The following is a 14504-nucleotide window of genomic DNA, read 5'->3' as shown; positions in this document are numbered from 1 at the left end:
AATAATAATAATAATGTTGGCATTTACTATGATTTATTCCATCATGTTAAAAACAGAAAAATGTGTTTATGTTTTGACATAATGTAAACTGTTGTAGAAAGGTCAAATTATTTTAAGTGAAGGGACATTTTTTCTACAGTAGTTCTGTTGGTGTTTCCAATTAGTAAATCTAAATGAAAATAACAAGAATCCATAAAACAGCATAACGGAAAACTCCAAGGCCATTTGTTAAGACAACATTTTTGAATAACCTACACAAAAGGTCATAGATTTCCTGTCCTCTGTGACTACTCTTGCCATGTTCCAAGCACAGATGGACTGGATTGCCCATACTACAAACTTGTCTACAACGCCACTTAATGCATGCTGGTAACAGAAGCTTTGCCTGTTCTTTCACCCCTCCCATACACACTATACATTTCAATTACAAATTTAATTCAATATGATTCCCGATGATTCCAGGTTATACTTAAATGTTGCTAACCTTGAGTGACCCTGCACAAACTCTCCAATGACCATAGATAAAAATGAGCCTTTTTTAAATGGTGTGGTGCCATGAACTTGGGGTTCTGCTTAGTCTATGAAGTTGTGGTTCATTAGAAGCTAAAGAGCCAGAAATATAGCTCTGATTCATCGTGATATCAGGTAAGGTTTAAGTGTAAGAATCAGAGCACAACTACAATGCATTTAGTGACTGCACCTATATACATGTAATGGTTACTATAGCCAATATTAAACTAATTATAAAGAACTTCATCACAATCCATTGAATTATTAGAATTATGTACATAGACGTACGGAAAAATATAAGGGCATTGTGTCTGGTATTGTAGATGGCTAGTAACTTTACTTATACAATAAAGTACACTTTACTCTAGCCACAATGAGCCATCTGTGCTAGTTGAGCGGTATAAAATTATGTTGAGCTTACGTCCTGTGTGAACAGATGTAATTAAAATTAGTTATAATTCTTGTGGAGAAAACATTTGCTTGGAAGTAACAAGACTCCTGGAATATTTTAAGATATTTCAAAAGAAAATCTAAATTTTGACCTTTGGTGAAGGTGGATATTATTATTATTATTATTATCTTTTATTTATATAGCGCCAACAGTTTACGCAGCGCTTAATACAATACATAAATTCAAGGGATATGACAAGACAAGAATTGACAGACTAAGACAAACAGATACATTTGGCGGAGAGAGCCCTGCTCGCAAGCTTACAATCTAGAGGATATCAATCTTAACTTGCACTTGGTTTTATATATTATTTCATAGCATAAATTAAAATAATGCAACTACCAGATTAAAGAAATAATAGCCAAACACTAGGCTATGTGGGAAGGCCACTACAAAGTCTCTTACCCTAAGGACAGGTGGACTACCTAGCTTGTCTTATCACCATAGTACATTGAGATTTAAGCAATAATAATATTAAGAGTTTAATAATGTGTGCATCTAAACTAAGCTACCTCTGATTTCATTACTAATAAAGGATTGTAGGCGCTGAGTCAGCCTGTTGAGCTTACGTCCTGTGTGAACAGATGTAATTAAAATTAGTTATAATTCTTGTGGAGAAAACATTTGCTTGGAAGTAACAAGACTCCTGGAATATTTTAAGATATTTCAATAGAAAATCTAAATTTTGACCTTTGGTGAAGGTGGATATCAATCTTAACTTGCGCTTGGATGAACATACACATCAGCTCTGTTTAATAGCTTTAATATACACTTCAGTTTTAAAGTGTTTTTTTTTTCCCACTGACTGACTATCTTGCACTGAAAGGTTTAATATTTGGTGTTTGGAATCATTAAAGGGAGATGAAATTCTTAAAACGATTGCACAAATATTGATGTTTTTACTGTCACTCATAGCTGAACGGAAATAACACCACTTGCCTGTTCTATGATGTCATATGCATCACTCTCTAGCTGGATCACCGCGAATCACGGAGAATCTTCAGATGGAAGCCTTGCTAGCCATTCTCTAAAAGCACTTGGATTATCATTGTATCCCCGCACTTTATAAGTTATATTTATACACAATTCGGAGATATAATTGGGAGATATAAGGAAACATTCATATTATAAAAGTCATAAAATTTAAATACATTAAATTAATCACTTTGTAATATTAGCATCATCATCATTATCAATAAGTGTTCATTAGAGTCTATTGCTATGTAACATTCTCTCCCAACAGCATAAGCTAATGCACTATTCTAGCTAATGTATGCCCTTCCATTTCACCATAGTTGGTTTTATATATTATTTCATAGCATAAATTAAAATAATGCAACTACCAGATTAAAGAAATAATAGCCAAACACTAGGCTATGTGGGAAGGCCACTACAAAGTCTCTTACCCTAAGGACAGGTGGACTACCTAGCTTGTCTTATCACCATAGTACATTGAGATTTAAGCAATAATAATATTAAGAGTTTAATAATGTGTGCATCTAAACTAAGCTACCTCTGATTTAATTACTAATAAAGGATTGTAGGCGCTGAGTCAGCCTGTCTGTTGTTTCTTAGTATTTTTGAGCAAACACTACAATTAATAGAACTTTTGTTTCTAGTAAATTATTCTGCTAAACATTTTTAATACATGGATAATGATCCAAAACAGGGGAATGAATAATGTGATGTCAACTTACTGCAATCAGAATAAGGAAACATGAAAAGTAACGGTGAAAGCCAACTGTATTTCTCAATGACATCAGTAATTTACATATTTAACCTACTGTCTGTACTGATAGATCATTTCATAAGAAAATGTTTTCTGGAAATGAACAAAAGTTATACAGCACCAAAAATTGCATTGGTTTGCACATACAGAAAGACTATTTTAGCATTTTTACGACTTGTAGCATTTTTTTTATGATTTAATTCCTTGGCATGCTTTTCATTGTGAATAGTTTTTTTTTTTTAAACATGTTAGAATGGTCATTTACCTTCTTTACAAGCAGTGGAAAAACATAATTGTGAACATTTTTTGATGAACCTAGATTTTAAAAGCAAACAGTATCATAAAAAAAATTAAAAACACAATCTTTGGTGTATCTTGGACTCTTTTTTCCCCCCTGGGAACTGGAGAAAAATATCAATGGAAGAAATAATCTGATAATTTCTAAATTCTTGAATAAATGAAATGCGCTTTGGAAAAACTGGAAATGCTTAGTATTATAATGTCTGTATGTATGTATTTATGTCCTATGTGTATAAACTGTTAAAACCGTTGATTGACACGATGGATGACACAGCTAGTTGCTAATTGAAAACATTATAGCCCAAGGCTCTAAAAGCCAAGTATTGGTTATATTACTTCTCCACGTTAAACTACAGCAGCCAGAAGAAGAAGAAAAGATAACAACATTACTCCATCTGGAAGAACACTATAAAAAACGCTGTATGTCAGACGTTAGCACATACAGTATATATGTATTATACTTTTTAGCCATTTTTTCCAATGCGATCTCTATGGGGTTATAAAATACAATCTTTTATGTGAAACATACATCTATTGTAGACATACATGAAACAAGTGAACACAAATGTAACTGAATAAATAGCTAGTTAAAGTGATGCAAATGACGCAGGGGTTACCAGATAATACGTAAAGTGTAGATGGAGTACTTGACATGGAAGGTGTTCTAAAATGCATCATTACTAGGTCTGACCAATCCACATGTATATCGTGTATCTTAAATATGTATTCATATTGAGAAATAAAATATTAAATGCATAGATCCCCATAATATGTCAGTCATTGACAATGACTCTCAAGCAGCAGATATACCCTTGGGTAATAAAAAAAAAAATATCTATGAAACCTTTTCATTGATAGCATTGCCTTACATGAGCATGGATTTACTCGGTAATTCTATGTACTTTATCACAAAACACCATTCTGAAAATTGCGCTCAGCTTAGACTGATTGAGGAATTTTCAACTACCCTTGGTGAGAAGACCACCTCAAGATAATAATTTGTAAAGAAAATTAGCCTTTTAAGGTTTATCATGGCAATGTAATTAGTCCTATAAAATGACATAGCATGAAATAATACATTCTGTAAATAAACTAACATTAATATTTTAAGAAAATGGGAATACTTAGCATTATAATGGGCTTTGAGCCCTTGGTTTTCCTAAGGTTCTGCAGAGTCTTAAGTGATCACTTTGTAACTACCCCGTTAAGTTAAATGGATTGTTGCTTTTTATAGTCCGTTGCTAATTATACAATAAAATTACATTTTACAATATAAAATATCTCCGGTACTTGCCTTTAGTGAGCATTTGTGTTGCCAACTGTATATCACTAAAAACATTTTATTAATATGGTGAAGGTGGTAGCCTATAGATCTTATACCTGTGGTGTCTTCAGTCAAGTGGATATTTTGTCTAAAAGGTCTATAAAAATGAATACCTGTTTCTTGTAAACCACATTTTACCTAAGACTCAAATATCAAATGAATTACTGCACCAAATGTAATTAGTAAATATGACGGTCAGTTTCAATGTAACTGAAAGCACCATTTGGAAACTGTTTCTAGATGTAGAATATACAGTATTTTATATTAAGGGGAGATAAAAACCTATAGACATATATATATGGAGCAACAGAGTTTTACCAAGATTCATCATTATTGATATGAAAACAGATCTTAACCAGAATCTAGATGGTCTTCCACAAATGGAGTTTATTCTACGGAACTGTGTATACTTACTAATCCATGGCCAAAAAGCCTCTAAGAGACATCATGTTACTCAGATATAGATATAAAAGATAAACTGTCTGTACACTTGGAGAGCTGTTCCTTCTTGCTTCATACTCTTGCTGTGCTTGTCATGCCACTTATTCTGTGTTCCTCAAGCAGCAAGAGCAGTCATACACAATATGTAATGTTTGGCACTAGGAGAATATGGCATGTTGAGATCCTTCTGTCATATCTGAAGCCATGCATTCAGAGTTCTCAAACCCTTATCTCCTGTATGGGACAACCAACCAATTCCTTTAGTTACATGAAAGGTCCACTCATCTTTGAATCCAAATGTCCATTTTTTTGTTTTTTTTTTGCCAGCTGGGTATATCATCATGAATATCATTCTATGCTATGCACTGGAGACATTGTCCAACTTGTCTTGGATTAGGTCTAGTGAGTGCCAATGAAAAACAGGGAGATTTTTGACAGATTAGCCATTTTCATAAGTGCAATAAAACAAAAATAAAATTGAAAACAGACTATAAACATAATTTTAAATACAACACATTGTAAACTGTTTTGCAATGGGACTGATATATTGGATTACATTCCTCAACAGAAATGGTATGCTAATGCTTTGTGAACAAGGCAAAGTGTTTTTTTTACCTATTTATTAAAGACATTTGGTACATTTTGAGCCCTCACACACTGCCTTATTCAATGTTGGCTTCTCAAATGTGCTCTGTTGTTTATCTATTTTTTTTTTTTCATTTTGGGCTATGTGTTAACAGTAGGTTTATTTAGTGTAAAGCCACAATTACATAATGACAATTTATACGATAGTGTCTTTTAAATAAAGATAAACCACAGGAATATCAATTGCTGCATATAGCTACTGTAGGCTGTGCTTCTCTTTTCCCCCTTTTCTACCATCGGAGTCCATCTATTCTTCTTTCTCATTTTGCCAGTTTTCTGGCTGGTGTGATGCACTGCATGTCCCTCAGCAGTACAATGTGTTAAACTGTACTAAATGGCTTCTTCTTCAGGCATACATACATCAGTAGGCAGAATGATAATCATGATGAATAGCCTCTTTTTAAGCTTTTCTCCATGGCTTCAATTGCCATGGTATATTGATCATTTCTGGTATAGAAGATTATACAGTTAAGTTATTGCCAACAATCTGCTGGGCAACCCTTATTGTTTTACGTATTGTTTCAACGCTCGATAGTCCTTTTATATTCTGTTTTTATTTGCAGTTTTAACTTCGATATTAGTTTGTGTTTTTGTTACAATGTGGTTTCATATTCCAAGCGCTCCTGAATAAGAGCATCATCTTTATACTGAAGCCTGGGCGGAGAAGGCGAACAGTCAAAGGCTAAGATTGCCTTCCGTAGGCTTCTGTCCAACACATGCCTCTCCCAGGCTGGATACCTGTTCCGGAACAGGTCTATTTTAATGACTGATTCTTCAATCCTTGGAGGCCTTGATGATGGTGTTGAGGGAGCTGTAGGCCTCACCTGAAAGACTGGCATGCAGCCATCTCTTTCAGTAAATTTCTGGTCTCGGTCACTGGTCACACTTCGATTGTTAGACATAGACCTTAGAGTGTTTGATGCCACCTCAGGGGGCAATGGGAAGGCAGTTACAGGGTCTTCACAAGCACAGCTTGGAGACTGCCCAAACCTAGGTCCATTAGGATGAAAGAAGGCATAGTACATCAACATAAAAACAATACCAGTTAAAAAGCTGCTAAACACTACACACAGTGCTGGGATAGCAAATGCATCCGGGATTTGTATGCCCTTATGTAGATACCAAAGGGTACTCAAGGCAGTGTTTTCCAGTAGGATGACAAAATAATAAATAAATAGCCTACACCGTGTCCTTCCTTCCTTGACGTTAAACCAGCTAAAGATATAGATTATTCCAACTACCATATCAAACACAATTTCCTCCCATTTAGTGATACAGAATTCTGTCTCACAATGGACAATCCAGAAGGTCATGATGCACCAATGAAGCACAATAAATATTCCAAAGTAGAGTTGGAAAACCGAGGCAAAGAGAGCGAATGTTATCACTCTGGCCGCAATGGTAAAGAAGTGCCAGCAAAACTGTATGATAACAGCCATGTAACTGATGGGTTTCTTGTCATCCCGAGAGTCACGTAATGCCTTCTGATATGATGCGAGAGCCCAAGCCAAGGAAACGAGAGATGCTGCTGCAGTCACACCTGAAACAGAAACAAAAAACTATAATGACTAATTTGGTCAAATCAGTTAAATATATATGTACTTAATTTGAAATGAATTATTTTTTTGTTTTAGAAAGTCCATCTTTACATTGCCATTTAAAATGACACAATCCCATGCCCACTGTAATGGGATGGGTAATGACCCTTCCTCCTGGTTGTTCACTTAAAGAGATCTTTCAGAAACATGTATCAACTCATCTCATTTGTTGTTGGTTTGCAATAGCAGTCAGTCTTCCCTTTTTCATAGCACAAGGAATATACAAAGATAGAGGAGTGCACAACCTAAAAAAAGGCATTAAATTCAGATTCCTGGGTTGCTGCTTGAATAATAATGACCAATAGGTACACAAAACAAACAAGAATTCAGTGCATACCCAGCCAATAAGATTAAAAAATACCTATCTAAGGTATTCCATCACACTATATGGCCACGTATTTCATAGCCTCCACTATGTCAATGTACTCCTTTTTTCCAGGTTGATGAACTGGGTTTGTTTTGTCCTTTGCCCAACTTACTCCCAATCAGCCCATATTATTATTTTTCTCAGCATACCCATCCATTTTTTTTTTAAAAGACAGTCCCTCTATGGGAACCCATTCCATCTGCCCTTCTTTCCTTCCTTCATGTCCATTTTTCTATGAGCTAAGAATGTTTGCTGGGTATGAGTGTATCAAAATGTTCCCTAGACCTAAATGTAAAAAAAATATGCAAACAATATATAATAGCACGTATAGCAAGTATGTTTATAACTAAATTGTAAATCCACTATATAAATAGCTATCAATGAATCATAAACATAAATAGAAACATCCACTGGTAACCAGAAGTTTTCCCTCTTCTCGGGTTTGTGAAGGGAAGGGGTTAGCCACGGGGGCATGAAATTTGGTTGGAAACTGGGCATATCCAAATGTTTCTTTCTTGCCCAGAGAAAGCAGAAACTGACCTGGAGAAGCAGGGCCTGTAGCATATGATCACAAAGTGTCCCTCTTTGGTAATTTAGTGTTCACAGGTATGGTTTTACGTATATCTTTTATGCACGTTACCTGTCTCAAAACATGCTATTTTAGGACATTGAAACACAAACAATAGTGAAAGGGGCCGTCATGTATGGGCCTTTGATAACTCTCAAGCCCTGATCAGCTGTTCTTTTTGCCCAGTAGATTAGATGGCACTAGTCCGCATACTCTATCTAATCTAATGACCTACAAGCTATTGAAGGCTTAACTGTTTGTTTATTGTTTGTGTAAACAATGGTTTCCCAGATTCCCTTACCTTTTAGTGCTTCTGATAAACTAGCTATAACGAAAATAGCTCATTCACAAAACATCGTTGAATAATTTATGATTTGTCTGTTCCTCTACACTGTCTCTTCCTTTTATTGTCCTCCCGTCTGTTAATTTTCTCTAGTCAAACTAACTGATCTCACCGGGGAATCCTTCCTTATAGGGAACATCAATTATTTGTTGTTACAAACCCAAGCCTTGTCTTATACCTTTGCTTTACAGCAAATCAAAGTGCAGTTCATCGAAAGCTTAACTGACCTTGTTTGTAATAATTTCTCTCTCACAAATATAACGTTTTTTTGGTTGGCCAGTTTTCCATTTAATATTTTTAATTCTTTATGCACAAACTAGAACAATTTAAGTGGAAATACCGTACGACTCCCTAAACTTTGGATCTTAATGAAAGAAAAAAAAGAAAAGGCCTGAATATAAGACAACCCTAATGGACAAAAAATCACTGTTTTTGCCACTCACATACACTCACTCAAACTTAGACTCTTCCTCTCACTCATACGCACATACTGTATGTACATGTACACTCTTCCACGCACATTTAGGTAACTAAAGGATGTGTGGAAGTGGGGGTAATAAAGTGTTTTTTTAAGGACAGAGAAGGCTTTCTTTAAAGACTATTTTATAGACACTACTGTTCACTGTTTAAAATGCAATAACGTGTGTGAAAATTAAAAAAAAAATGTCCTATTGCTTTTTCTTATTACTTTATTTTCACAGTATCTCTCCTGCCTTTGATTTATTTTCACAGTGATCACATGAATAAATTCAAAATATAATGGTCTGCCTGACTCTTACTCAAATCTTTATTTTTTACATACATGTCACACATACATTTTTCAGATCAAACTAATTTTAATATAAGATAAGATTAGATAACCCAAGTTAACACAAAATGCACTTTTGTGCAAATGATGATTTGATGTATAGAAGGAAAAAGCTATCTAACCCCGCCCAGCCATATATAAAAAAGTAATTGCTACCTTAGTTACTAAGTCAACCAATTAACTAACATAATAATTCATAATTGGGTTTTTAGACACACCCAGGCTAAAGGCTAAAGGATCTAAAGAAACTGATGAGAAATAAAGTCAGTCTGGAAAGTGTTACAAAAGGCATTTCTAAGGCTCTGGGAGTCCAGCAAACCATAGAACAGTGGTGAACCATCCCAGTAGTGGCCGGCCTACCAAAAATCCTCCAAGAGTGCATTGGTGACTCATGTAGGAGGTCACAAAGGGACCCAGACTAATATGAAAGAACTACACACCTCGCTTGCCTCAGTTAGGGTCAGTGTTCACGATTCCACAATAAAAAAGAGGCTGTGTAAAAATGACACCCATGAGAGAGTTGCAAGAAAAAAACCACTGCTGACCAAAATGAACAGAAAGGCTTGTCTCACATTCTCACACAAAAAATATCTTGATGACCCCAAAGACTTTTGGGATAATGTTCTGTGGACTTAAAAGTGGAACTTTGGAAGACATGGGTCCCACTACATCTGGCAATAAGCCGACAGCTTTCCACAATAAGAACATTATACCAAAAGTCAAAAACAGCGGTGGTCTGGGACTGCCTTGCTTCTTAAGGAACTGGGCGACTTCAGCAATTTACATTTTCACATGGAGGATATAGATCAAGTCTTTACCTTCAATTAATTAAATCATCATTTTAAACTTGCATTTTGTGTTTACTCACATTGTCTGTCTTTTATTAAACATTTTTAGAGTTTTAAAATGTGACAAATATGCAAAACTAAATAAATCATGAGGTATTATATAGCACTGTACCTTGTATTCCTCCAGGAAGCCATTCGTGCTGGATGACCACGCAGCCACTCTCACCTACTGCTTCATGTGTGATAAACGACCCCTGAGAATCCCTGTCTGTCACAGTCACCTTTACTTTATATATCAAACCATCCTCTATATCACATTCATCCCATATTACAATCCAGTCAGTTTTTCTTTTTTACTCTCTATGATGTCCCTTAGCAGCATTCATTACTCAATCTGTCTTTTATTTCAACTTTCCCAGAATAGATGTATCAAATTTGTCTCACTTGTTGAATATCAAATCCCATAACACTTAGCCAGCCTGTTTAGATGAATCCCCTCTGTAAGGGGATGTATCTTTAGCCCAGAATCTAAACAGCACAGCACCACACTTTCTCTAAAGCCAACACACAATAAAAGATTTACTTATCCTGCCACAGGAGATGATAATTTATCACTAATATACAGACTGGTAATTGCTACATACCGTCACTATAAAATATATCAAAGGCAGAATAATTCTTCTTTAACCCGAGAAATCCTAAAAATCAGACCTGAAGCATTGCTTAAAACCTTCCCTTATCTACTCTTACTCTTTACTTCCCCTGTCCATGTGTTCTCCCTTACCCAGGGATAGGCAATGTGTCTGTACAAGATTTGTTAAGGTCCATACAACAACATTAAATTGTCCTCCAGACACCTCAGTAAATGTCCACTATAAACAATTTTGGGGCCTACCCCTGTTCTGACCAGTGCTTTCTCTCTATCCCTGTATCGTTTCTTTAAGGATAACAAAATGGACTTCTTGTGTTAGATAAGAGGCTGACACTTAGCAACTTCAGTCACATGTGATACATTTTATTGGGAAAACTTAAAAAAATCTGTATAGTCACAAGCTGTCAGGACTCTGTCTAAGCTTCCATTGACTAATGGGACTTCTACTCCGCATGTTGGAAAAGCGTACTCATGAATGCTTCCTGATTCAGTAGTGGCAGCTGTGGAGGGATTAAATACAAATAACACAAATAACTAAATGATGCCTGCTACAATCTGCATGCAGTAAGTATGCATTTTACATGGAAATAGGGCTGTAGTGGTGTTTCATTGTCTTGGCAGGAGTCCATGTACATTTTCTTTTGAGGGTGTTTTAGCCAATTATGTAAATGTACTTATTTGGCCTTCATGCCAGCAATTAATCAAGCTAAGGTGGATATATATTTCTAGACATTGGTTTTCATGGTCACATTGACGGAAATACACTATCCATATATATTTAGTCACACTGACTAGGGAAAGGGAAGTTATTCCCTTTTTATGCTTTGAAAAGGCAAAATAATTACACTCGCATATATATATACACACTGACATTCTGCACTCCTACATTAAAGAGATTAAATAATTAAATCCCTCCTTTCTCCTCCGCTTCCTAAAGCTTACCATGTCCCTGTCTGCGCTTCCTTGCTTAGGATGGTGTCTAGCCGTTGGTTTCTGTGGCACTTAGCCATGTGGAAGATGCTTTCAGACTAACCCAGGGGAAAATATTTTCTGGTGTCCCGGTCAGTCCAGCCCTGGTACCTGTGGTCTCCAGCTTCACAGAAAGGGCAATGCAGAGCTTAAGGTGTATCAATATACCAACCTTAAAAGGCATAGTGAGGAAATATCTAATTATATAACCACCTATATTGTATACATTTACTGAAAGGTTTAAAGACCTTTAATAAAATTATTCCGTTTAAGTTTTTTAATGTAATAGGATTTATGGTTTACCCTAAACTTTCACTAGTTAAAGTATAGGCTGTGCATCAAACGGTCACCAAATTTTTATGCTGATTGAAAATGATGTGCATTTGGCATGTTTGTGAAAATCCATTCATTATCACATATGTAGCAGGACCTTTTTAAAAACATTGCTGAGGAAAAAAAATTATTCTATCCTTAACCTTTCAATCTTCGGTTTCATAGGCTCCTGACATTTTGTTGCTAATCCCCTTTAATCCACTCACAAATTGACTCCACAAACCCCCTTGGAGTTTTTTTCACTCCTGTTATCGTGCATCAAGACAATTATCTATTTAATCTATCTTTAATCTTTATAAAGCAGGGTTAGAATCAATGGACTCAATTCAAAGACCTGTCTAAAATGTAATTAGTATGAACAGTGGTTGAAAATACATGACATGTGACTCAACTTTTTGACTAAAAACCAAATAGCAGTAATAGTGCTTGATATAATGAGGCAATCTTGCAAAAAAAAAAAAAGATCACACCCATAATGTAGACTCAACTCCCAAATGGTAAAAAATATTGCTTACCTGTTCATTAACAGAAATGAACAAAGAACCAGAGGTCATGCTCTGAGACTGTGCAAAAATTCCATAAACAAAGGAAATATTCTTTACAGTAACAGCAATAAAGGTATGGAATTCACTGCCAAGAGAGGTAGTGCTATCAAATACAATGGATGTTTTTTTTTCCGAAAAGCAGAACATACAAGGGTATAAATGATAGAATAAATATTCTATTTAGCTTCTTGATCCATGGAGAAAACTGATTGTCTGATTGCCCCCCCAAGTGGCAAAATAAACAAAATAGGGTGGTAGGAGATGGTTGTGCCTTCTTCCTTCTCCTTCTCTCTCTTGCATCACTAACCCTAAGCTCACCCTTGAAACTCTAGCACAATGTGCTAACACACACACACACTTACTGACACAAACTCATGTTAACACCATACACTAACATACACACACTCTAACAACATGTAGTAGCACATCCTTGCCCACATCATATATTTACACACATGCTAACACCATACACAAACACATACTCTATCTAAAGGTTACACTAGCTCATTCTCTCATACACTAATACACACACTATGTTACACCATTCACTAACATCCACATGCTCACTATTTGTTTACACATGCAGACATACACACATACTCTCACTCTGGCCTTCTCTCAGTGTAGCTTGCATGGCTCTTCTCCCTCTTACCTTGCGCAGAACCCTGTCTTCATTACAGCTTGCAGTTTCTATGCGAGCTGCTGTGCAAGTAACATTTGTGTAGCACAGATGTAGCATGGCTTTAATCTTTATGAATCATAAAGACTGCACCAGCATAGAAAGGGTTAAAAGGATATTTAAGTGTATTTGCATCAGTTCATTTTTGTCCCCTGTTAACTAAGAGAGAAATTAAACTCTTCAGGGTTTTATCAGATAAATGTCACCTCTCACTTCATTTAACCACATCAGTGCTTTTCAATTGAACTGCTTGCTACAAATGTGTCAGTTTCCTTTTGTTTTGGCAGAAGACTATTTTCTTTCCCTTTTAAAGTGGGCTTCTTTGTAGAAACATGTCATTTATAAATACTTCTTGAAAGGGTTATACTATCTTTAAACCTCTCTGTACACCGGCTGGGTGGTTTGTTTCTGCTTTCTAGAATCAATGTGTAAAAATGTATCCATTTCAGGCACCATAAGTCTGCTCACCCTATGGAGTTGCTTAGTAGAAGTAGTTTTCCACTATTGCTACCTGAGGTCACATAAATGAACCACAAACCGTGCATTTTCCACCACTGCTAGCACAAATTAGACAGATAATCTAACCTGTGGATTATAGACAGTGGCTGCAAAACCCCCCCCCCCAAAAAACCCTACATTATAACCAACAGAAAAACATTTTCTACTAGACAATTGAATGAGCTGCACAGAATATAAATATCACTTAAATGAATTGTATTTTTACATGTAAATTACAGTTCTTAAAGAACTGTGTATAGAATACACAATAAATCAAAGTAGCCATACAAAGCTTAAATGAACACTCTCCAAATGCTCAGAGGGACAAAAACATAGTATTCTAGTGAAAAATTGCAAAATGTAGACTATAGTGTAAAACAGAAGCCACTGTTACACCATTATAACACTGACACTACTCACACTATTGGCTGTAATGGCAATGGCTATGGCAGCAACTTGTGCTAATGTCAATAAAAAGGCTAACTTTGATTTCATTAGATGCCTAATGGTAAGACTGTGGATTATGAAATACACATGCTAAATTTGTACTTGCATTTGTGCAGTTAGTGATCTTGTTTTGGATCTGTGCTGTAGAAGTTGACTTGCTAGTTTGTGAGAATGATTTTATGATGCAGTCTTAGACTAGGTCTCAGAATCAAGTCCAATATTGCATATTCATGTGTGATGAGTTTACATACCAGGTCTACTGTAGGTCAGCACTTTACATGAGCGGTCAGCAAAATGGGAAATGTATACTGTATATGTCCAGGAAAAATGGCCAATGTGGTCACCATACCTTAAATGCAATCATACATATATATAAATATGGTGGGCCTAGCCTAAGATGAATTTAAGCATAAGAACAAGTGTCTAAATTGTTTTTGTAGGGTACTGGAGAAAACACTTTTGTTAATACAGAAGTTGAGGAACTTTCATATGCAGGCATGGATAGTTAG

The 14504-nt window shown here is 35.7% G+C and overlaps 1 protein-coding gene across 1 annotated transcript in view; it reads right to left on the bottom strand.

The window, feature by feature from the left end:
• Window positions 1-5993: 5993 nt before the first annotated feature.
• Window positions 5994-14504, bottom strand: part of LOC149305407 (XK-related protein 4-like) — a 109469-nt gene continuing 100958 nt past the window's right edge. The window contains exon 3 of the mRNA XM_089477463.1: window positions 5994-6940. Within this exon, the coding sequence (XP_089333589.1) occupies window positions 5994-6940 (947 nt within the window). The remainder of the gene's footprint in view (window positions 6941-14504) is intronic.

The sequence above is a fragment of the Sceloporus occidentalis genome, unplaced genomic scaffold (assembly GCF_023333645.1).
Source record: "Sceloporus occidentalis isolate IW3139 unplaced genomic scaffold, rSceOcc1.0.p SCAF_11, whole genome shotgun sequence".
NCBI classification, from domain to species: Eukaryota; Metazoa; Chordata; class Lepidosauria; order Squamata; family Phrynosomatidae; genus Sceloporus; species Sceloporus occidentalis.
This window is presented reverse-complemented; position numbering and strand designations above follow the sequence as displayed.